Consider the following 23,882-nt stretch of genomic DNA (forward strand, 5'->3'; position numbering starts at 1 on the left):
ACTTTGGGACATGGTTTAGTAGGCATGGAGGTGTTGGGTTGACGGTTGGACTAGATTATCCTAGAGGTCTTTTCCAGCCTTACTGATTCTATGGTTCTATGATTAGCAGGTCTAGAGGCAGCTGTAGGGTGATGTCAGTCATAGATGATGTAATTGACATTTTCACATATGTCAATAAACAGAGATTAAACAGGCATAAAAATAAATTAGCCGTTAAGCACTGTGATCTAGACCATGGTTCACAGGACACAATTAGTTTGTACAATGAGGGATTACCTGGGTTCCTAAGTCTTATACTGTAGTAGTCTTATGAATTGCGTTTGATTTACAATAATGCTACAGAAGCCAGTAAGTGAGAATTTAATAAAATGTTTTTAGTGTAATTTGCTCTGACCTTGGATTTCATGATAGCGGTTGAATTATATAAACAGTGGATTAGGTTTGTTTAGACTTCTGAATCGCCTTGCCTTCAAGAAATGGCATCTAGTCTGTAATTCCCTTCAGCGTGACTTGAGAGAGGGACATAATTTCACCCATACCTGTGGTGTAAGTACAGGGTGAACGGTTTTAGCATGGTTTGATGATCAGTACCAGGCTGTGACTAAGCTTATCATGGGACTAAGTGTAATATTCAACTCCACTGCAGTCACCTTGTGCGTCTGACTGTGTCTCTATGTTACGTCCAAGGAATTTGTATTTATGTGTTTGGGTTGTGCCTTTCCTTCAGCTGAGCTCCTTCTAGTTCTGCTTCAATCCAGCATTTAAAAAAACAAACAAAAAAAATGTCTTTCACACAAAAAAGTAATATAATGAAATAACTAAAGACATGTTACTTGACATCACCATGGCTTTAGGAAGGAAATTGATGCTTATTTAAGTTGCATAAGATAGATAGCAGCTTTACCGAGGGAAGTGAGTGTGTCATGCCCAAGCCAGTGAGGGCTGGCTTCTTCGCTAGCCTTTAGGCAGACAGATGCATGGCAGGATTTTCTTCCGAGCATTTAGGCATTTTGGATTTAAGTATGAGTTTGATGCTTAAAGGTGGTTCTAAATAGTTCTTGTAAGTGCCTAAGACACCTTTGAAATACCAGTCTTTAACTATCACTTTGTAATTTGCTATCTGAAAGTCAGTCTTTCATTGAAACATGGCACCTTCTTGTCATAAAAAGTACAAAAGCTTCAAAGATGTGGATTGACTTGCATCTGGTTCTCACTGTAAGGGATAAGTGTCTTTAAATTGGCTAATAGAGTTCACAGCTGATCTACAGCAACTGAAAAGAGCAAAACATGAAAGGAATAGTTTAGAATCGCTAGTGCTAACAACAGCAGAGTGATTAAAAGTGTTTAGAAAGGATTTCTTTCAGAAGTAATGGTCCTTAGAAAGAGTTGGCAATTTTTCCCCCCCAGTTCTTAATATGGGATATCTGTGAGCAATTAATAGGTGCCCTTCCGTATTCTTAGATGGAAGCTTGCTTTGGTGCCTGTTAAATCCCAGTTTAGAGCATGAACATCAATGTGAAGATGATGGTATTAGCCATGGTCAACACAGCATTTCTTCATACTCCTGGAATGTGATCTTAGTGTGTAATATATTGTAGATAAGATAATCTTAGAAAATAATTATTTTTGAATCTCCAAATAATAAAAGCACTGTGTGTCAGTATGCCTGCAGCAGTGAAGGACTCATCCTCTTGGTCTGGTGCTCCTGTCTTGCTTGCTGTCCATTTCATGGTCACCCTGGGTGATCGGTAGGCCTGGGTTTCACCACTGCTGTTGCTGCAGTGCAGCCTCTCCTGTTGTCCAGTGACTGGTGGGCTTTTACTGGATCCAGCAGCATCTTGTGTGAGACGGAGGACAGTCACTGGCTTCTGCACATTGCTGCGGTCGAATAGGGAGTTATGGCACTTGGATGTGTTCATCATGTGGCATTTCTAATCATTCGCTAAAAAGATTGATCTAGTACTACTTCAGTAGCCAGGACCTAAATACATTGTGCCACGGGAAAGTTCAACGTGAGACTAGTCAATTTAATTCTCATGGCCTGTTGAGGTACATGTATTGTAAACAGCAGCGCGTGGCGTGCACGGTGCTTTGAAGACATGGATTTTTAACTGCTGTACAAGAAGATAGTTTTATTCAGCTCCTCTCAACCAAGGTGTTCAAGAAAAGATGGTCTAGATAGTTTGTCTAATGTTGTTTATGGCCTGGCATTCCTGTCTCATTTCTAACAATATTCAGGTAGGCAGTCAAGGAGTATTAGGTCTCTTGGTTATCCAGCAGTAGTGCTGGTAGGAATTACAGGACATTCTCCAGTTTAGGATTTCCTAAAGAAGTTAAAAACATAATACAGAAGTTTTTGAAGTGTAGGGGTCTTGGGTTTGCTAGCCCATGGAGATGGAGTTTTGAATGATTAGGCTGTCATCTGCATGCTCCAGGCTACTGAAGGAGGCTGGAGGTACAGCTCGTGAAACAGGCGCTGCTGCTGCTGCTGGAGCCCCTGTATTGGGAGGCTGGTGGGGCTGCAGCTGGAGGGCAGAGCTCCTTCTGCCGACAGATCCCTTGCTGATCTGACAGATCCCTTCTCAGATCCCTTGACTTGGCTGTAGGAGTGTTGCTGTTTACCTGCAGGTGAGTCTTCCCACATTTGCTTAGATAGCTGCCAGTTAAATTATTTTGTGGACTTGTAGGTGAGTCAGTCTGCAGTATGATTTGCTGAAAACAGCGTACGTTTAAAAAATTACTTTTCTGGTATTGTGAAAAAAGATTACTCACTTCAAAGTAACACTGTTTACCTTGCTGAGCAGGCTAAGCAGCATGAAGAACTAGTGCAACCCAAGTTAAGTTCAAAGCTACAGTTAAAGATTTAATTGAGTATGTGTAAATGTCAGTGCATTTGCTAAAGATAAAGGTCTTAATTCAAAACCGTGTTTAAGTTACTCAGAAAAGGCTTTAAACAACAACAACAACAGGAAAAATTTGAGCCATCTCCTGCCTTTGTCTGTAATCATGCAGTTATGCACATGGACCATGGTACCAGCTATAAAACATAGGCCAAAAAAAATACTGTTTTGCTATGTCTGTACATTTATTACAGTAGCACTAGCTGATGTACCATGGTTTTCTGCATCAAAGCTGCTATAGCCTTCCTGTTTTCAGTGAATCTACAAGGCCACAAAATAATGTAATTGGCAACTATCTAAGGAAATGTGGGACGACTCACCTGCAGGTAAACAGCAACACTCCTACAGCCAGTCAAGGGATCCGAGAAGGGATCTGTCAGATCAGATACTTTTGATAAGTTCAGAGGAATTAATTGTGATTTTTTTCTTGTTAGATGCTGTTGACTGGTATAGAGGTAGCATAATCTCAAAGTCTTAAAGTAACGCATTGCTGTAGAGAAAAATATATAATAGTCTATATCTGTATTACATATATTTACAATTGCGTATTACATATATTTGTGTAAAAACATGTGTCTAAAATCTCTTGAGTATTTATTTTAATATACTACAGAGACGAAACTGTTGAGAGACCTTGAAGGAGACATCTGACCTTCTTTTTTCTCAAAAACTGCAGGGACTATATGTCTTAATTTCTATGGATGTATTCTCATTGTCTTGCAGCCTCTTTCTCAAACCTAGAAGCATTGTTCAAGTGGAATTTGAAGGTTTTGTATGTTTATCCAGAATTTCCAAACAGCTGCAGTCTGCTCTGAGGAGCAGTTTCAACTGCACTGCTGGCTATTTGGCAATCTCAAGCATGCTTGCTGTGCTTATTCAATCAGACTCTACGGCGCATGCCTGGAAACTCCACGTTTCCAGTAAACATTGGATGGAGCTGTGTGTGCATGGTATGCTCTAACAGCCTGAAGCACTGGACTTGCTGAACCCATAGTACTTTGTGCATAAACACAAATTCTGGATAGGACTGCTGCAGCTCTGCCAAAAATCCCAGATCTTTCTTTGAACAAAGTTTTCCACGGCCTTCAGTTTTTCCAAAGACTTAGCTTCTACATCTGTGCCTTGGCCATGAAAGAATAGCCTGATCTTCCCCTCCACCACCCCCCCCTCCCCAACATACGAAGCATTCATTTGCCAAACTCTCTCATGAGGTTTTTCAAATGCCAAGCATTTGTGAACAGTCTTTCCTAGATACGTGTGTGTGTGTGTTTATATGTATGTTGTATATATGTGTATACCTGCTTGGGTATAAAAAAAACTATCATAGTAAATGCCCCATTCTTAATTGTCTGACTTGTTTGTTTGTTTGTTTTCAACAGGCAGAAATACTCAGTGTGCTCAGTCACAAAAACATCATTCAGTTCTACGGAGCTGTCATTGAACCTCCAAATTATGGCATAGTTACAGGTAAGGGGTTTTGTCTGACCTTTGTCTTGATTCTGTAAAACTCCAATGTTACAAAGTATTAGCTTTACCCAATTTCAGTGTTTTGCTAACTGTCCTGGCCTTCTTTGAATGTTAGAGAGCTCAGCACCACCTGTCTCAATGTAAATGGGAGTGCTGGAGGTGGGAACCAGGCTGGGAGCACGGCTGATAGCAGCACAGAGGCAGTTTGAGCCTGGGGTGTTCTTAATGCATAAACTCAGCACTCCTTTAAATAGAAGCTTTCACTGTGTTCTCTTACCCTGTTCTGTGAATTGCTTTTCCATTTTAATTGACATGTGACAGAAGTAGAGGTTTTCATGATACGAAGTTCTGGCAAGTTCTGTGAAAAGGGAAGGCTGAGAGTCTGCTCAGAGCAAAGCTGCACCGTGAATTCTGCCTGTATGGAAAATAGAATCTGCATTGGGAACTTCCCAGCTGTGGGAAGAGCTTGAAACAGAGTCAAGGGTTTATTAGATGCCATAAGACAACTCCCTTTATTCACTGAAAACTAGATTTCATTTGTTGTGGCATTCCTAGAATTATGCAGAAGTTGTTTTTTGTGGTTTTGTTGGGGTTTTTTTTGGGGGGTGGGGTTGTTTTGTTTTGTTTTCTATCACCACTTTAAGCTTCCTTCCCTTATCTTGGGAGTTGGTCCAGATATAAAATTACATTACAGGTAATGTAATTTCTCCCTTTCCTTTAGGGGAGAAACTAGGTAAGATAGTAGTAGAAAATAAACCCAAAGCAAAGAAACCTCCAATGTGCTGAAACAAATGTTTGGGGAGGTAAAAACCATGAAAGGATGGGTTAGGAAGCATGTTTTGGCACGTCTGTAACACTTCAAAGAGTTTGATGCGAAGAGTAGTTTTTGCATGTGGCACAGTCTGATACCAGTTTGAAACACTGATGTTCAGGTTTTTATTGGTTCTCAGAGGGTGGGCAGAACCTGTGAAAATTCAGTTGTATCTACCTGTCTCTTAGACGTCCGATTATCACAGTAGATGGCAGTGTAATCCGGTGGGAGTGCATCTGAGACACAGCACTGTTCAGAGCTTGGGGAGCTTTACTTACAGGAGTATCAGCCTACTGGAGGTCGCAGTGTTGCATCCAGTACTCCAGAGGGGCATGGGGTGACCACAGCCTACACCACTCAGAGGATGCCCTGGTGATAGCATATAGACAGGAACGTGAATACCTTCTTGAAGCAATAAAAATAATAGAAAGCTAATAAATCCAGTAGTGTAATTTTACTATAATTTATAACATAAGTGTAAACCAGCAAGCAGAGTGACAAAGGAAATGTGTAATCAACAGCTCAGGATGATGTCTGGATCAGAAAGTCCTCAGTTTGATCTCACAAAAGGTCAGTGTTTGGAGAAGGACATTTGACCTGCTTGCCAGTCACAGGACAGACAGCAGCTAAAGTAGTTCATTATGTCATTGGGAATGGGGACTCTTTAACCATCTGTGAGAAGGAGACTACTCTTGCGTAGTCCAACCACTTTGTTACTCGGGGAGCTCTGATTCCACCCTGGCTAAAGATAAAAGCTTTTTTTAACAAACTGCATTGGTTCTCCGTGCAACTTCCAAGGAGACTGCAGTCCCTTGGGTTGGAAGGGAAGCAAGCCTCTATTTCCCCGCTACTGAGACAAGAAATGTTAGTTGCGCGTGAAATACTTTTGGAGAGATTTTCACTCCGTGATCTTCTGGATGGCCTTCAGTGTTGCGGACTTAATCCTGTGTTTAGTCAGAGATCCATTTCTTGTGAGGGGAAAAGCCCAAACAAGAAGAAATCCTGAGAACCTAATGATTCTGCAGAGTGATGGAAATGAGGGCATTCAGCCAAGCATTGGCATGTACTGAGCATTAGCTGCACGTGACGTCTTATGTGGGATGGTCAGAGAGTTCTCTGAGAGAGGCTACATCTGCAGTCAAAACGCGTTTCCCAGCTGGGATGTATGTCAGTGTTCTAACCGATCATCCCGCCTGGCGAGCTGCTAACATGGATCACATCATTCTAGATGTCACTGTCTGTTTCTGGCAACAGTGGTCTCGATGCCTGGCTTTCAGATCTGGTTTTTGACCACAGCTGCCTCCCCCCAAAAGGTTCTCAGAGCTTGTGCCCCCCGTCTGCACAGAAACATATGGTGTATCCCACAGCCCATCACAGGGTGGGTCCAGTCGGGCATTCAGAGCTTTTCTTTCTAAAGCAAATACCTCTTTTCCATTATTGACAGAAAACGATCCTTGCGATATGATTTCCAAATCCATAAGCTCCTAGTAAAAACCTGTGGCACAATAAATATGTAGAAGAAATAGTAAAGGATCGAGCTTTGTTGATTGAAGCTTGCTTGCCTCTGTTCACACAGAGTGGCAAAGGGCTCCTGGAGCTGAGTTGTCCCTGACCCTGATGGATCAAATTATGCATTGTAAAGGCATGCAAAGCATGCAGCCAACCTATTCCTGAAGAATCCATTTATAAGACAGATGATGACATCATGGGTAAAAAAAGCTTATGTTTTAATTGAGGAAATGTGTGCAGGTGAGCAGCTTACTCCTCTTTCGGTGACATCAGAAGCAACACTTCTGTCTCCTGCAGAGGCTCCTTTCAGCGGGAGGTCCTGCAGTAATGATCCAAAACGAACTTGCCACTTGAGTGTTTACTTTCAAGGGACTTCCTATTTTCTCCCTCTTTCCTTTCATTTAGAGCTGGAATCTTCTCACATGGCCTACCGTGTTCTAGGCTGTGCAGAGTTTCCTTCCCCATGCAGCAATCTCCCAGTGGTTTTGATTTCCTTGATGAGGATCAATGTTTACTTTTTAGGCATTTAGCCTATCGTGTATCATTCATTGATTAATATTGCTATTAACAACAATTCAGGTATATTTTATGTAGTCTTAGAATGATTTCGTGACTGCTTTGAAATGGCTGAAATTAAGCATTTCAATTGTATACCAGCTAGTTTGTCACCTTAGGTATGCAGATTTTGGGAGTCTTGTAAGTAGGTTTTAAATTCTTCAGACTGCCTGAGGAGCACGCTGAATAGCCTTGGGAGAGGGGGATGAAAGGCTTGAAGTTGCTCCTTGCATCCCTCTGGTCTTTGTGCTACTTGGGCTGCACCAGGCGGCATGTGCTCACTCTTGGCCACCAGATAGGAGAAAATGTATCAGCTGCTTCAACTCACAAACCTCCTGTTGTGTTTTTGGTGAAACATGAATGAATACTAAATAAACATAAAGCTTATGTAATAAATACTAAGCAGAGGAGCTACAGCCTTTAGACTGCTCAACATGACCTGTAGCACATGGAAATCTGGCCCACTTACCTCAGGGTTAGACCTCCAGTTCCTTCCTTCCATTTTTTCATGAACAAATGATTTGATCTGCTACTCTGTTCCTCCATGGGGAAACAGGAGAAGAAAATTTTAATTTCCCTTTCTACTTGCAACCCCTTTCTTCCTAAGAGAACATTTTATATTTAACATCTGGTTTTACTTTTAAAAAAGAAAGAAAATAATTATGCTTTGTTATGGGGCATCATTTATACGCAGTACTGCTCACCAGTGGGGAATATCCTCTGTCTTTGGAAACAGTAAGAAGAATCTGATACCACCAAACTCATCCGTTAACTGCTCTTCTGATCAGAAGTGGCAAATTCACTGTTTGAATATGTAAGAATTTCAAGTTATGTAAAAGTGGTGCTGTGCAGGTTTCAGTTGTCTCCAGTTTCACACCTAAATGTGTGTAGGTGTAACTAGCTTGTTATTCCAGCTTTCAGCCCCGCGAGCTCTGACAGTCAGACTGGATTACATCTTCCACACTTGTAAACACCACCAGGCCAAAACAGCCCTTGTTTGTACCCATATAATCCTGCTGTGGGTTTCTGTAGGTGTAGTTGAGAAAAGTTAAGTAAAAGGTCTGTTGGTCCTGAACAAGGAGCATCCAGAACCTTTTACTCTGGAATTTGAACTGCTTTGCCTGAGCTTTGTTGATGCCAGACCTTTCTAATGTCTTTTCATTTTAATGCCTGTTGTTATATATGATTTTACTTTTTTCTACCCTTAGCAGTAGATTATGTCTGTGTTGCAAGAATGAGAACAAACTACCACTCTCCTGCTACGCTACTAATAATATTAGCTGCTGAACCCAAATTCTTTGTCATTAAACCAGAGGTTGCTTTCTGGAACTGGCAGAGTTTCCATTAGAACTTTCAGTTTTTAGGTGCAATATTTTAAAACGTCATGTGAGTTTGTTGTTGTTTTTTAACAGAGTATGCTTCTGCTGGCTCACTGTTTGATTACATTAATAGTAACAAAAGTGAAGAGATGGATATGGATCATATCATGACCTGGGCAACTGACATAGCTAAAGGTAAGCAAGACGAGCGGTGCATTACTATCCTACGCAGCCAGCAAAGTGTACAGCTGGAGATCCTTTCCCTGTGAAGTCAGGAAAGCCTTCCTATACTTCCTTATTCAAATTGTAAAAAAAACCCAAACCAAAACAAAACCAAAAAACCCCAAAAGAACCGAACATAAAAAAAGCAAACCCCATTCACTGTGCTTTTTAATATGTTCCTTGGTTGTTAGGAATCCAAAATAATTTCTGGAGTGAAAATGGCTTCTGTGAGCCAGTTTTACTTCTGGTTTGCCCCTAAGTCCCAAGAGGGTAATTTTGCTGATGTAGAGTTAATTATGAGGTAAAGTGCATAATTATCCTTACATTTGACTTGAATTGGAACATTTAAGGAAGCTAAGGGCTTATTCTCAGCAAACATACTGAAATTCTTCATATAATAATGCAGAAGCAGCTGTTTTCTCCTTTGTGTTCTCTGTGACCACACAAGAATTAGTATAAACTAATGAATGAACAGTAAATTCGTGTCTTGGCTTCCCTGTGTAGACAACACCTTTGAGGAAATCACTAAATATGATGTTAAAAAGCATTAACATACCCATATAGATGCTCTGAGAGATATATGAGCTTGGCTTAGTGTTTTTTACTCAAAGTAGATTATGGGAAGGTTTGCTTCTCCTCCAGCGTATCAATGTGACGTACAGGTATGCCAACTCGTAATGAGGACAATTAATGGGAACCAGAAAACATGACTGCTGATAGGCGATGGCCATGCTGAGCCTGCCTAACTAGATTGTTCCCTTGTTTTGTGTAGGAATGCACTATTTACACATGGAAGCTCCAGTTAAAGTAATCCACAGGGATCTGAAGTCCAGGAATGGTAAAGTAGCAAAACACTGAAACGCTCTGCATTTACTGTTACCTGTTAACGTAGCATTTAAATCTGTACCTGAGCTTTGTGAACACGCAGAACTAACTAACGCCTTGGCTGTCATCAAGCTTCACTAGGAGTTGTTGAGGTGCAGAAGAGCCTGTTCCCTCCTCCCCATCCCGAGGCTGTCTGAGCTCTGTTACAGTCCCTGGCGTCATTTAGAGCACTGTGGAGGGCTCTTTCAAGTTGTGTCTTGCTGACCATGTTTGTACCCATCTTATCAGCTGTCAGACATTGTCTGAGCACTTCTCACTTCCTTTTTCCATTTGGAAAGGTTGAGTACCAGGAAAGGCTGGCAGACACCAGACACAATAGACCGGATAAGGTCTATTATTTCTTATCTGAAAATCTTGTCTTTACTGTGGCCTGTTTTGAGGTTTGACAGATACTCATGCTTTTGAGTAATATGCACTCAGTGTGGAGCTGCACTGGTTAGTCTGAACTTGGCAGTTGATGACCATTTATGAAATTTGCTGAATGTTGCCTTTTAATTGAAACTTTCACTAATAGTAGTGGCATAGGAGGGACACAGATTATAGTAATGCACATGGGGAGATAATAGTCAAGAAAAGTCTAGATCTCACCTCAGTTGTAAGTTTTTCCTTTTATTAATGAATCTTTCAGAGACCTTCTTGTTAAGCCTAACTACATTGGGAAGAATGGAGTTTATCTGTATTTCAGCTATAGTTGTGTGGCTGTCTTTGAACTCAGTAAAGTCTGAAAGGTTTTGCGTTTGTTCAGAGGCTTACAGATGTTCTCTAAAGCTTCTCAGAGAAAGCAGGACAATCGTCCATGTTCAGGTGCTGGCTCACCGTAGGGTCATTTTTCTTGATAAAAAGCAAAGTCTTCTGCTCTGAAAATGTATTGTGTTTATTTTTAATAGCATTCTTGTAACCTATTGTTTTTTCATTTTCAGTTGTTATAGCTGCTGATGGTGTGTTAAAGGTATGAACACTTTGATTATTTCTAGAGAGATGCTGCTGCTTGACTCAATGTTTTGATGCCTAATGAATGAGGTTGATACTCTAATATCTGTTTATTTTTTTATTTATTTTTGCCAGATCTGTGATTTTGGTGCCTCAAGGTTCCACTCCCATACAACACACATGTCATTAGTGGGCACTTTTCCATGGATGGCTCCAGAAGTTATCCAAAGTCTCCCAGTGTCTGAAACATGTGACACATACTCATACGGAGTGGTGAGTGCCTCTCATTTCCCTATGCGTAGTAGCAGATCTCTAGTGTGACAGAATTCGTGTGATGCAAGAACAACAATTCTAAATAAGGACGACAAAAAATATCACACTTTCTTTCAAGACTGACCCATAATTTATAATTACATGCTTGAAAATGACAGGAGGAACAGTGTCTTGCATGTTTAGTAAGATCCTTATCTGATTAGATTAGCAGCATGCCAGTGGGGGAAGCGCATGCTTTACCACAAGTATTCAGCATATGTCCAAAGGCTTGCAGGAGCCGCTGAACAATCTGCATCATGAAACTCTGCTTGTGTTTCTTAGTGGAACAGAAGAGAAAAAGGTTGTCTTGCAATAGGTGTATAACAGGATTAAATGATTAAGATTCCACTTTCCGTAAAATGGAGTGTCACTGATTTTATGTTAAAAGCCACTTCTCCATGCTTAATTGTTTAAAAGACCGTGCTATCATTAGCTGTGAGAAATAGAGACTGTACCTCTTGTGGAGGCAGAGGCCCCATCTAAAAATACAGAAAAGGCCAGCATTGCTTTGCCATTTTTCCAAAGGGGGAACAATCAGTTATAGTTCAGAATGTCAGGTTTGCAGGTACAGTAATGTGAATTATTTCACTTTGTCCACAGTTACACTCTAATTTGGTTTTGCTCTGCAATACAAAGTAGGCTAGAAATAGCTCTACTCTAGTTGTGTGCCTAGCCCCATAGCCTTTCTCTGACAGAGAACAGTAATGAATACTTTGGGGGAAAAAGGAAAGGAAGTGGGGTTGTAGTTTCCATGCATATCTGTGTATTAACCATTTTTGGGTTTGGATTCAACGGTGGGTGGCAGAATGAGGAATTCTTTCAGTACCTGTCAAGTATTGCCTCTTTCTCTTTGAGGGATGGGAGGAGATAGATGTGAGGGAGGCACTACGGTTTTAAGCTAGCACCTATGGCTATACCTAGCTAAGTTGATGTCCCAATGGAAGATGACTTAAACTTTTTGCCAAACAGTTGTTTATGGTGAAAAGAATACATGAGAGAGGATGTGGCGTTGCTTACAAATGAAAGGTTGAAGGTTTGCAAGGAGGGAGAAAAAGCCTACATTGGCAGATGTAAAATCCTTGCTTGCCTTAACTGAACTAGGTCACAAACAGTAAGAGAACATAAGCTAACAAATGTAAATGTTAATGTAAACTGTTACTGGAAGGAATCACATATTATCCACCGAAGGGAAACATTCCAGTTGCAAAACAAAGCAAAAATGTTAGAGGAGAAATTCCAAACATGGTCTTACAGCTCAAACTGCTCACATAGTCATCTTGGTGTGAATTGACTTTAAGTAACATTCTAGAAGTGGGAGAAGGTAAGAAATTGTTTAATATCTTATAATGTCAAATATTACCAGAGCCTTGGGAACAGTATGTCACACAGTTTATTTTTTCTCATCCAAGAAGTAAAGCTCCTTTGACAGTTCTGTGCTTGGAGGTAAAACTCAACTACCCTCTGTATGAAAACAGTTCAGTGTTATGAGAATATTTTAATGCGGTTACAGGTGCATAGTGCTACTTTAGTATGCCTAATAATATCTGACCCACATTTTTTAATATGTTGTTTTTGAGCTAATGTGTTCTACTGTGGGTAGCAGCTTATGAATTCATAAGGACTTAAGAATGAATTTGTCTTTTTATAACTCCAGTCTTGGAACACCATCATTTTCAGAGGAGATGCAGGGGTAGAAATGAAGAATGGCAGTGGCCCACGTTCTCTGTTCATGAAATTACTGACATAATGGAGTTATACCAGCAAGAAATTGTCCGAATATAACATTGAAAGTTGGAATTTCCCTATAATAAGTGTTAGACTATCAGAGAATTAGCTAGGAGTCTGAAAACAAAAAATCTTAGAAAGGGTATTTTTGTCTCTTCACATGATTATCATCTATAAAAACAAAATTTAAAGAATCCCTTTTCAAAGTGTAACACTTGCCAGCAGCTTTTGTGCTAGAGAGACAAATCTGCTTTTCTTCAGTTAAAGTCCTGTTAACAAAGAACAGAATCCTTTCAAATGTAAACTAGTAAGATGCTAGGAATAGATATTCTGTTGACCATATTTGTTGCCTTCCCCATGGTTTTCTTTAATTTCTTTTCTGCTATTTTTTTTTTCCTGACTGGCTTTTCTTTCTACAAACCACTCTGGCTTTAAATATTCTGCTTAAGGTGCGCAAGAGCTTTTTTCCATGAAGTGTCAAAGTCTTTCTGTAACCTTATAGGTCTGAGTTGCTCCTCAGCTGAAATGAATTTTCCTCTTTGTGAACAGTTGCATACATGTTTATAGCTAATGTTCAGATTAGTTTGTCCTGCTCTTCATGGATGGCTCAACAGGTCCATATATTCTCTTTGAGATATATAGTAAATAATTTATGGTACTGCCATGAAATGCTAAAGCTAAATGTTCCAGGAGATTTATTACAACACAAAGACAGATCTTGCACTGTCCTGTAGCCGTGCTGTGATTCTGTTTTCTAATCCATTTCCAGATCCATACTCCAAACAACAGATACCAAGTGTTACAAGTGATCAGCCCAGAAATTGACTTGTGTGTCATTGTGTTGCTCAAAAACGATTCCTTGCTTCTCTTCCAGATATGAAAGTGTATGTGGAATAACAATGTTCACTCTAAAAGCTGTTTTGAAATCATGAAGATGTATGCTCAGAATATGTTACCCTGGCAAAATTGTAGTGCACTGCAGTGTGTGTTTGTGTATCAGTATAAATGTGTTTAATCATAGAAGGCTTATGTGATGTAGCTGAATTATTTTAACACTTACAAGAAGAAAAAAGTAAAATCATTACTTGGCTATTGGTAGCATAGAGACTGCCGTTAAACGTAGCAGCTGTTATGCTCCTAGCAATAGCTCATACATTGCTTTAGCTATGAGAACATACGTTATTTATAGAGGGAATGTTGGCCAGCTCAAGGGGTTATCCCTTACTTTTTTTGAAAAGAATTATGAGATCTTTAACTTCCACTTGGATCAATGCAGAGAAGACTGACCTAATTTTCATGCCTAAGGGCAGTACCTCTAAGAGTGCAACACTTTCTGCTCATGCTGTACTTCAGCTAATTGTGGCTCCTGACCCTCATCTGTGAACACCTTCCTACCAAGAGAAAACATTTTTTTTCAGTGAAGATGGTCTGAGTGTTTGCTTTTTTTCAAATTACTCATTTGGATGTTCCCTATCCTATATGGCACTTCGAATCCCCCCCCCCACCCCATGGTGGGGATGTGGGGGTTTTGTTGTTTTGGTTTCTTTCCTTTTGGTTGTTGTCACATAGTTGAGAGGATAAGAATTGAAACTCACAGCTGAGCTGACAGAAGTCAGGCTGTGAGCTTTTTCTGAAGACCACAGCTGAGTAATTCTTATTCTCAGCTTCATGTATAGGATGACCATTCATACATTCGTCTCTCCTTTCTGTTTCTCCATATGCAAAGAAGAGCCCAACATCTTCAGAGGCCACAGCTTACAAACCACTACATTAAATGATCTTGCTTTGTTTTCCATCATTGTGTCTAGCTTGGCTGTTTCTCTGTGAGCACCTGCTGTCCGTCATCACAGAGATGTGATGTGATCAGGAAAGCAGGCGATCCTCACCATCAGAGATGGGAGGGGAAGTGAACCATGTCAGTCTCAATTAAATTATACCGGAAATGGAAGACAGATTGATTTCCATATGAGGTGAGCTGGGGAGCCAGTTCTGAAAATGACCAGAGTCTATCTCGCAATAAAGAGGCCAGGGTAAGTCGGGTTGAGGTGCTTTTTCTGCTGCTGAATGACCCTGGGGACAGGAAGAGACAAACAGGAAGGCAGAAGATACCCATTTGCTGCTTTTTAAAAGACTGATAATGCAATCATTCACCTTAGTTGATGATTCAGGGTAGCTAATCCATGAGATGGGGTTGAAGCTCCTATAAAACTGAACATAGAGATATGTCACCGTTGGAAGGAAAGGCTTTATGTACACCATTGGCCTGAATATGAAATTTGTATCGTTGTTAGAACATTTCCTAAACCTGTGTAAATAAATACAAGGATTTCTGACATCCCACTTTTGTATCTTTTACTTTCTTCTACTATTAGTAAAAAATAAGGCATTAACAAAAATTCTTCATATTGTGTCAGATTGTTGTTTTTCTCTTGAACTATGTGCAGTCTTGAAGTGTTTTAAGCTAGCACTGTTGGTTTAGGAAGGCAGTGATCCATACAGGCAGTGGAAATAAACACTAAAGGTGTCATGATAAAGGAATTCAGTGCAAAAAGTTCTGCACAAACTTATGTGCATGAATGAAACGAGACAACCCTTATAATTTACAGTCTTCTGAAAGAAAGGTGGCAGAGCAGTAGAGTTTTCCAGCTCAAGGCTCTTGGAGACATTTAACATGTATTTCATTATGTTCTTTACTTGGAAGATGTATTTAGATACTGCTCTATCTGATGTGCATACTTGAGTTTCTTCTTTGTGGTTTCATGGTCCAGCTGTACAGATGAGGTGGTTCTGCAAGCCTGCTCAGCTGTATGTTTGATTTGGTCCAGGGGCTTTTGTTTTAAACTGGCTGTTTTGTACACTGCTTTTTTGTCTGAAGTACATGGGACTGATAAATTATTTCCTTCTCTTGCAGTTAAATTTCCTTGTCTACCAGTAGAGAGGTGATAATTGGAATTACAAATTGAGGTGCCTTTTTTTTTTTTCTTCTAAAAGGAATGAATTGAGGCAAACGGGAGAGTTGAATACCTCTATGATAGCTTTCCCCATATATTTCTTATTGTCAGGAAAACTATCCTTTCACTTATTTTTCCAAGATACTGTTACCTTTACTAATCAGTCTTCTGACTCAAGCAGAATTATTCAGATAGGTCTATTGATGGAGTACCCTGTTCACTTGATTAAAGGCCCAACTCTGCCTCAGTGCATTTTTTCTGCTTGAGCTGCATCTGCCAATATTATCGCATTTTCTTTCTAATTACCTTCATAGCTGGCCAGAATCCATTCAAAAGGATGTAGCTGGAATAAGCCTGGATACTAACCCAAATAGGATATAGAGACTTGGATATAGACACATTCATAAGGATCTTAATGCATTTGGTCAGATCCTACGTAAATGATGTCTTTTTTTGTTGTTATGCTTGGTATATGAGCAGAAGAAAAAGTTCGTATGTAGATATTTGTAACAAGATACATATATGAAGGTTCTGATTTAAAAAAAAAAAAAAAAGACATGTACAAGTGAAGGTACAAAGTGCCTGTTAATTTGGTTGAACTCCAATATGTAGTCCCACTGGCAGAAAAACAAGTTGGATTCATTGACTTGAAGCCTTTTTGGTGATGCCAAACTCTCTTTTCTGCAGAGTAGCTTTTCTGCAGTCTCGGATACTGTGTTACCAAAATGCTAAAAGCATGCGAAATTAGGAGATCTTTCTATATCTAAGGACAGTGCGTCTGTAAGATATCAAGGAGAGGAGAGTAATTTTCTATATGCTGTATATTGTTTAGTTTAACATAATCACATGCTTGGAGATAAACAAGTATAGTTTTGCTTGCAAAATTACATTTAATATTTTCATAGGCATATCATAGGAGCAAAATACCTTTTGGATCATATTCTGGCTACTGAGAAGCACTAGTTGCAATCATACAGAAATATTTTTAAATGCAAAATGACTACAAAGCAAAGATGTGTCTAGTTGGGGCTGAGAAGGAGAGAAGAGTTCATTGTCTTCCCAAGTCTCAACTGCCAAATGTGAACTTTATAATGTACAAAGAAAGTAAAAAGCATTTTCCATGGTGCTCTCAAAATTGCAGGCATTAGACCCCACACAACCCAGTTTTTCATCTCAGCTTTTCTGTAGAGGAAAAAGCAGAAACATTCAAATTAATTTAGTGAGAGGATCTTGCACACAAACACTGGCCCAAGTTCCTGCAAATGGAAACTGGTTGCCTGATAATTGGATACAGAATAGTGCTGTATCAAGGTTTAATAATGTATTTAAAATACAAAGTACAGAAATAAAAATTCTTTTCTTTTTTTCTGTTCCAGGTTCTCTGGGAGATGCTAACAAGGGAGGTCCCCTTTAAAGGCTTGGAAGGATTACAAGTAGCTTGGCTTGTAGTGGAAAAAAACGAGGTAAGACTACGTTTCTACATTCAGGTACATAGATCAGAAAACAGTATTGGGGTTTTGCAAAAGACTTTTTCATCTTCTTCAAATTGAAAGTAAGTTCACGCGTATGGAAAGATTAGCAGTAGGAGCTAACACAAAGGGTCAAAGTGATGTTATTCCTCATGAATGGACCCTTTACATCTAATTGTTGCAGCTTCACGTCGTGATGCTGTAGATCAAAAATTGTACAAGTACTGTACTAGTTTCTCAGTCTCAATTGTAAAACCTAGGGGTTTGTTCTTAGTGATGAAAGAAGCCATTGCGTCCAAGGTAGGGGAACAGTTTAACTCCATCTCCTGCGTTTAGGACATCTTTTTACTGGCCGGGAGTTGATATATCTGTAAGAGACCTTCAGCTACTTCAACTTAACTCTCCCAGCAGGAGTCACTATAGTACAAGAAACTGCCGCTTAGATGAAAATTTCAAAAATAAAAGAAGAAAAAATAGTTTTAAAAAAAGAGTGAAATTACAGTTTTGCCACCTACGTTCAACACTACATTGAAGATGAGCTCCTCACTGGTATCGGCAAGGCTGTGGCATAGCTGCAAGCCTCCTCATGCAGAGTCTTTCCATTTCAAAAGCACTTCAGTGGTGTAAACACCGTTTGTACAGGGTCCCCAGCCTCGCTTTTCTTCTTCTCACAAATTGAGGCTTTCAGTTAGTTGGACATGTGAGCGTATATCTGAACACATAGTCCCTTGATATCAAAGACAGTAACTACATTTAAAAAACATTTAAAGTTGTGACTGTACCACACACAGACAAGCATGGAAATCCTCCACAAAGATGAAACCTCCTCTATCTAGACACAGTGGAAGCTTGGGAAACGTTACAATGGCGAGGCAGTGGCTGTACAATACAGATTCCTATTATTCTACATAAACTGTTTCTCAGAATGCTTCAGAGTTAAACAGAGGAGTTAGGTTTCCTCCTCTTAGTTTAATATTTTTTGTTGGTGTTTTTTTTCCTCTCTCTTTTTTGCTTCTATTTGAGGACTGGATTAATTCCAGTGAGTGATACTGTGATACACTGATTAGTTGGAAATGCTACACTAACAGTGTGAAGATTATGAATGTGGTCTTCTACAGCATTTATCAGAGCAGGAGGCACAAAGAGACACCTTCTCCTAGTTTAGGAAAAGCCTCATATATAATTTTGAAGGAGGAACCATAAAGCCTTCAGTCAACAGTATTTGTTTCCTATGCCTACCACGTGCAGTTTTATGTAAGGGGTACAGAGTGGCATTGGGAATATTGTAAAGAGATGTAGTCATACGCTGAAAGATGTCAGGGGGTACAACACGCATTTCTCTACAGTTTTGCAGAGCAAGGAACTGTGTAAAATACAATATGAAAAAAATGTGGACATGATGACTATTTTACTCATGGCTGAAGAAACCTAAGGGGTGACATTTTCAGAGCCAGCTGTTTGTCTGCTAGGTACCACTAGCCTGTTGCTACCATCTTCTTTGGAAGGGTGCCACGGAGCTTAGAGGGCATTAACACTTGCTTACTTAGTTTTTATTTTTTCTGGCCGTGACTTAGGGAACATGTCCAGCATAAACCTTGTAAAAATCAGCTTGTACTACTTTTCTTCATAGTTTCTATGCCCCAAAGCAAGTGTGAGGGTCAGGTTCTGCTCTCAGTTCAATCTGTTGACATCAGTGGGGTTGTATGGTTCCAACAGAATTGAATCACTGTTGAGCCAGTCCTTCATTTTTTGCACTGCAAGTCTCGTGTTAAAATTGGTGTGGGACCGAGGCCAAAGTGTAATTGTGTAGGGTGAAAAATCCCCATTTGCAAAGCCTGAACCCAACAAATAAAGTGGATTTTAATGATTCTGTATGAGGCCTTTTTGACTCTCTGCATAATTTCACAGTGTTATTTTTATTCTGGTAGAGTTTCTATATAATTATATAATTGTTTTAAATCCACAAAAGAAAAAACATAAGAGTTCAGATTATGCTAGGTGTGATCTCATAATAAATTACCACTGAGAAACGTCATCTTTCGTATAATACGACACTTTTGGAACCTGCTATCTCTGTATTACATGACAGAAAACATTCTGCACAGTGAGACGTATAAATGCTGATTGCAACTGATTTTCCACCTCCTGGAACAGTGAGGGTTACAGACAAATACTGTAGCAAGACTAGCTGGTGTATTTTTAGGCTAATGACTCAACCAGAGATCAAGCACCAGTACAATTTGTTTATGCATTGCACAAACTTCTGGGTATTTCTTGCACAGAAAGATTTGCACCTTAAGGTATTACATTATTTTAATAATCATACTGCTGCCGTGCCCTGGCTCTGTATCTCATGTTTCCCGTTTTCATGGTGTTCAAATGCTTGTGGAGCAGAATTTGTTAACTCTTACTTTGGCTGCTGTGGCTTGTAAAACTTTGCAGGTCACGTTGCAGTAATATAATGGTACAATTTGACACAGCTTGCTCTGCTTTGCTTGTGAAATGGCAATAGTAGGACAGATCCAAGGGTCTTCCTGGCAGGTTGGTCTGAACAGGACTATAATACCTGTTCTCACCTGTTATAGGACAGGGAACCCTTTTTCCAGCTTGACCCCTCTTATATTTGGACTCATTTTCACTGAGGAACTGTTTTTTATCTACATATTTTTTAAATTAAATCTGTAACATCTGAAGTCAGTTAACTGCCTTAGCAAGAGCAGAGGGATCTCCATATATGTGTACTGTTGTTGGGATGCACGTTTAATCAACTGGAGAGGCTTCGGTATCTGTGGGTGTGTATATGAGAGGATTTGCTTTTAGGCTTTCCAGATTGGAGGCAGAGTCTTTAAACTAAAAGTCCTCTAAGACTGGCTGAGGGAATATTTTCATGGTTTAAAACTCTCAGCAAAGGAAACAAACAAGCTTCAAACTAATTCTCTGTAGTCAGTGGTCCTGGCTATGACCAGCAACTCCTTGTTTTCAGTCATCAGGAAATATTTATATGAGTTCACTGGGCTCTGTGAGTGCTTCCTGAGATCTACATGTCCTCATTAATCCTTCTGACCACAGGCTCATGAAACACCTCTTGTGTCATGTAGAGCTTCACCTAACTCTTTTGAACTCACTTAATATAATCTATATTTCAGCCATTTGTTATATCAAAAGTGATTATAGTATTGTACAGCTGGATCATCTGTGTGGGAGAAGGGAATTAAGGCAGGCTGTACATTATACCTGTCTTGACAAGCATCTTAGAATACCATGCAGTAACCTCCTCAAACTATTATGTTTTAGTATTAAAAGCTGTTTGCCTCGGTTTTACTTCCTTGTCTCCGAGCTTTCTTAAGGAACTCCATTTGTGCATTTGTTCCATTCCTTCCTTATAGGTCTATTAATTAATTGTATGTCTCGCTAGTGTTAGTAATTTTTATTTTTCTTTTTACTATGTCAATACTCAGTTTTTATATTGTGTTTAAAAGAAAGAAGTGTGTTTTACGTCTTTTAATTGGATTGCTCTTATGGGAAATCTATTAGTAGCAGCTTAAAGGGAAATGGTCCCAATAACCGGTACCTTCTCTCTCCATTAGAGATTAACCATTCCAAGCAGTTGTCCCAGAAGTTTTGCAGAACTGATGCACCAATGTTGGGATGCTGATTCAAAGGTAATTTAATTTGTGTTTGATTTCTACACCACCACCCCCCGCATTGTTTTGCTAAGTGTGTTAGTGTTTCTTTGGGGGACAAGTCTGAGATAACATCACTGATGCATGCTAATGGACACATTTCTTCACAAAGATAGCTGTGGCTGTCTTTTTTTTAATGGGTGTACATATTTATACCTAAATGTGTCTCTTTCCCTTTTTAATCAAGAGTTATTATGCTACTGACTTACCTGACTACTAAAGACAATGACAGTAAATAGGGTGAGATGGCAAGAATGTAGCCATTTTTTGAGCAAGTGAAAAATTGTTCTTTTCTATTTTCTTTCGATAGTTAGTATTTAATCTTTGTTGGATGTATGTCAGCATCACATATGAAATATCTATTCCAAGGTCCAATTTTGATGCCTTCCTTCTGTTGAAAACACATAAAGAATAACTTAATCCATAAAATGCAGGTAGGAACAGCAGCAACGCATTCTAAATTAACATTAAACCTTTCCTAATCTTTTCCCTTAGGACTTTGAATGATGAGCTTTATAATGATTATACTGTAATAATATAATAATAGAAGTACTGTAATATACTGTTTAACCATGAAAACAGTAAAAATACAAGTTAAAGAGCCAAACCATTGTCACTATTAATCTGCCCATACAAGAATAAACTAAAAGAGAGATTAAAGAGAATATTTAGTCAGTAAAAGCTTTTGTAGGTTATGGGAGTTACCTTCTTTAAATGGACTCTGCTACCATCCTGTTGTACTTAAAACTGGCTGGAAAGAGCCTGTGGGCATACTAGCTTTATTACCAAGGATTAGCATCCATTTCCTTTGCCTATTAAGGTATTTGAGAGAGGGAAGGATAGTTAAGGAAGGGAAATGATGCTCTTTTTCTCAAGTCAAGGCACCAGGAAGAACTTTGTTCCTTTAAACTCGGGAGAAAGTTAGCTGCTGCTTCAGAGAGACCAAGATTAATCCCAAGACAAATTATAGTGCTTAGGTACTCTAAAGCTAGAACTTGTTATCACCAGAGAGCAGCCATAGAAGAACAATATGAGAATGGAGATTTCCCTTCTTGGTCTCCTTTTTTTTAAGCAAGGAGTTGCCTTCCTACAGAATGGATCTGGAAGGCTGAGATCCGTCATCAACATGTGGTTTCCACGTGAACACCCATTTAAATGCCATTCCCTTAATACCTCCCTCTGTCCTCTTCACAGAAGGGAGGGGAGAAAAATGCTTTCAGTCTTTGAGTCTGCAAGTAGACTGTTTAAGTTCTAGGTCAGTAATTGCTGAAGAGCACTTTCTAGTGGCAACTATATGTCTTTAATAACTACTCCCAAGCGTCAGCATCACTACCAAATGCCTCAGAATAAGAATTATTGAAGCTTCTTTTCTGTAATTGCAGCACATACTAGATCAGCTCCCTCCCTGCCTTGCTCTAGCCATATACATAAGTGTCCAGAAGGCTGTTGCTGTTTTCCAAGGAGAGGTCGGGATCTGCATGTTGTAAAAGAGGGATGCCCAACCATCAGGCTGAGTTCTGTCTGCACGAGCAATTCACCTGGGTTTGGGCTGGTTCCTGGGAGCGTTGTTCCCAGAGGCATCTCTGATGTGTGCAGACAGTGAATCTCATGTTAGATGGGTTTTTCTGACAGTCTGCTCTTTGCTACTTTTTTCATGCAGCTTCTCTTCTGTTAGGCAATTATAAATGCTTTGTTCACATGACTGAAATGGAGTAATCTCTGGTCATAGTTTGGGCATGTGACTGACTTATTCAGTCACGTGTTGGGAAAGGATCGTTACTTGCAGCTCTCAAAATGCCTTGATAAAAGGCTGTGTGGCCTGCATGAGCCAAAAGATGGAGCACGCTCCTCTAAAATACTGCTGTGTGTAATGTTCCGTTTTTGCCAGGATTAGCTTTAGAAAATCAGATAGTCGATGCATGAACAAGTTACTGAAGGTCAAGCAGGGGTGAGCTTGAGGATGTCAGCTGCTCAAAAGCAATTGCTAATGTGCATACGTTTAGCCCTCAGAAAGCATGAGGTATCTTTAGGTGGTTTACCCCTGAGAAAAGAGGGATGTGCATTTACTGTGGGGCTAAGGAGTACACTTGGAGAGCTGCTGCAGAGCAGCTGGAGTGTCAGACACTGCTCACACCATAACCTCCTTATGGGAATGGACAGAGTTATTAACTTTGCTTTGAATTCTTAAGAATTTCTTCATATGTGGAGAAAAACGTCCATAGTGCGTTGCTCCACGTGATATTTGTAATGATAGTCTTTATACAGTTTAAACTGTGCTAGTTGAAACAAATAGTCCCTAGTGGGTTCAAAGCATTTTAGTAAAATGTTAATTACTAATTATTTTAAGTCAGTAATTATTAAAGAAGAATCTCTGTGGTAACTAACTATCTTAAATAACTAATTCCACATGTTAAAAGCCCTACCAAACAAGCTGCTTTTGCTTGGGTACTAGATAATTGTACAAACAAGGTTGCTCATGGCTGATGCCTTTGTTTACTGGGGATGCTTGCTTTTGAAACACAGGTGAGTGGTTCGTTCTCATTTCATCTGTTCCTTCAGTTTATCCCCATTTTAATATCAGAGATGTTTATAAACTACGGAATATTTTAATGGAAATCAGAAACCTGGGAACAGAGAAACAGCAAGAAAGGAAAGCCATATGGATTAAATATCCTGGTTTTATGCAGACCCGTTTAGTAAGAAATACTGAGTGGAAGGAAAGAGTAAAAACATAAGCCAGAATTATTTCTAGAGGGGCATATATTTTAAAGATTTTTGTATGAGACATCACAGATATAAAGGGAAACAATTTTCAAAGGCGACTCATGCCTTGGTATTTTAAGAATTGCTTATAAGAACTGACTTGAGAGTGCTAAGCAGTCATCCACTGAAAATAAGACTTTTTTTAAAAAAAGCTTCTCAGCTTGGGCTCCCAATTTCAACAATCACTTCTTGCCAGTTTTATCCAAGGTATCAGTCTGCCCTTAGAGTGCATTTATTAAACCTGAAATTATCCTTGCCTGGGGGAAGAAACCAACAAAACCCATGTGACAGTGTAGGCTTCTGTCGTCCTGTCAGCTTTGCCTCCAGAGGAAGCTGGTACCTGTAAATGTGGCAGCTACAAAGCTGGCAGGGTAGCTGGTG

At 39.6% G+C, this 23,882-nt stretch overlaps 1 protein-coding gene across 2 annotated transcripts in view; it reads left to right on the top strand.

The window, feature by feature from the left end:
* Nucleotides 1-23,882, top strand: part of MAP3K20 (mitogen-activated protein kinase kinase kinase 20) — a 96,702-nt gene that overhangs the window by 28,949 nt on the left and 43,871 nt on the right. For both annotated transcript variants that reach the window (XM_072875370.1, XM_072875371.1), the window contains exons 3-9: nucleotides 4,280-4,367; nucleotides 8,655-8,756; nucleotides 9,556-9,621; nucleotides 10,589-10,617; nucleotides 10,734-10,871; nucleotides 16,963-17,049; nucleotides 20,643-20,717. In XM_072875370.1, coding sequence (XP_072731471.1) covers nucleotides 4,280-4,367; nucleotides 8,655-8,756; nucleotides 9,556-9,621; nucleotides 10,589-10,617; nucleotides 10,734-10,871; nucleotides 16,963-17,049; nucleotides 20,643-20,717 — 585 coding nt within the window. The remainder of the gene's footprint in view (nucleotides 1-4,279; nucleotides 4,368-8,654; nucleotides 8,757-9,555; nucleotides 9,622-10,588; nucleotides 10,618-10,733; nucleotides 10,872-16,962; nucleotides 17,050-20,642; nucleotides 20,718-23,882) is intronic.

The sequence above is a fragment of the Ciconia boyciana genome, chromosome 10 (assembly GCF_034638445.1).
Source record: "Ciconia boyciana chromosome 10, ASM3463844v1, whole genome shotgun sequence".
NCBI classification, from domain to species: Eukaryota; Metazoa; Chordata; class Aves; order Ciconiiformes; family Ciconiidae; genus Ciconia; species Ciconia boyciana.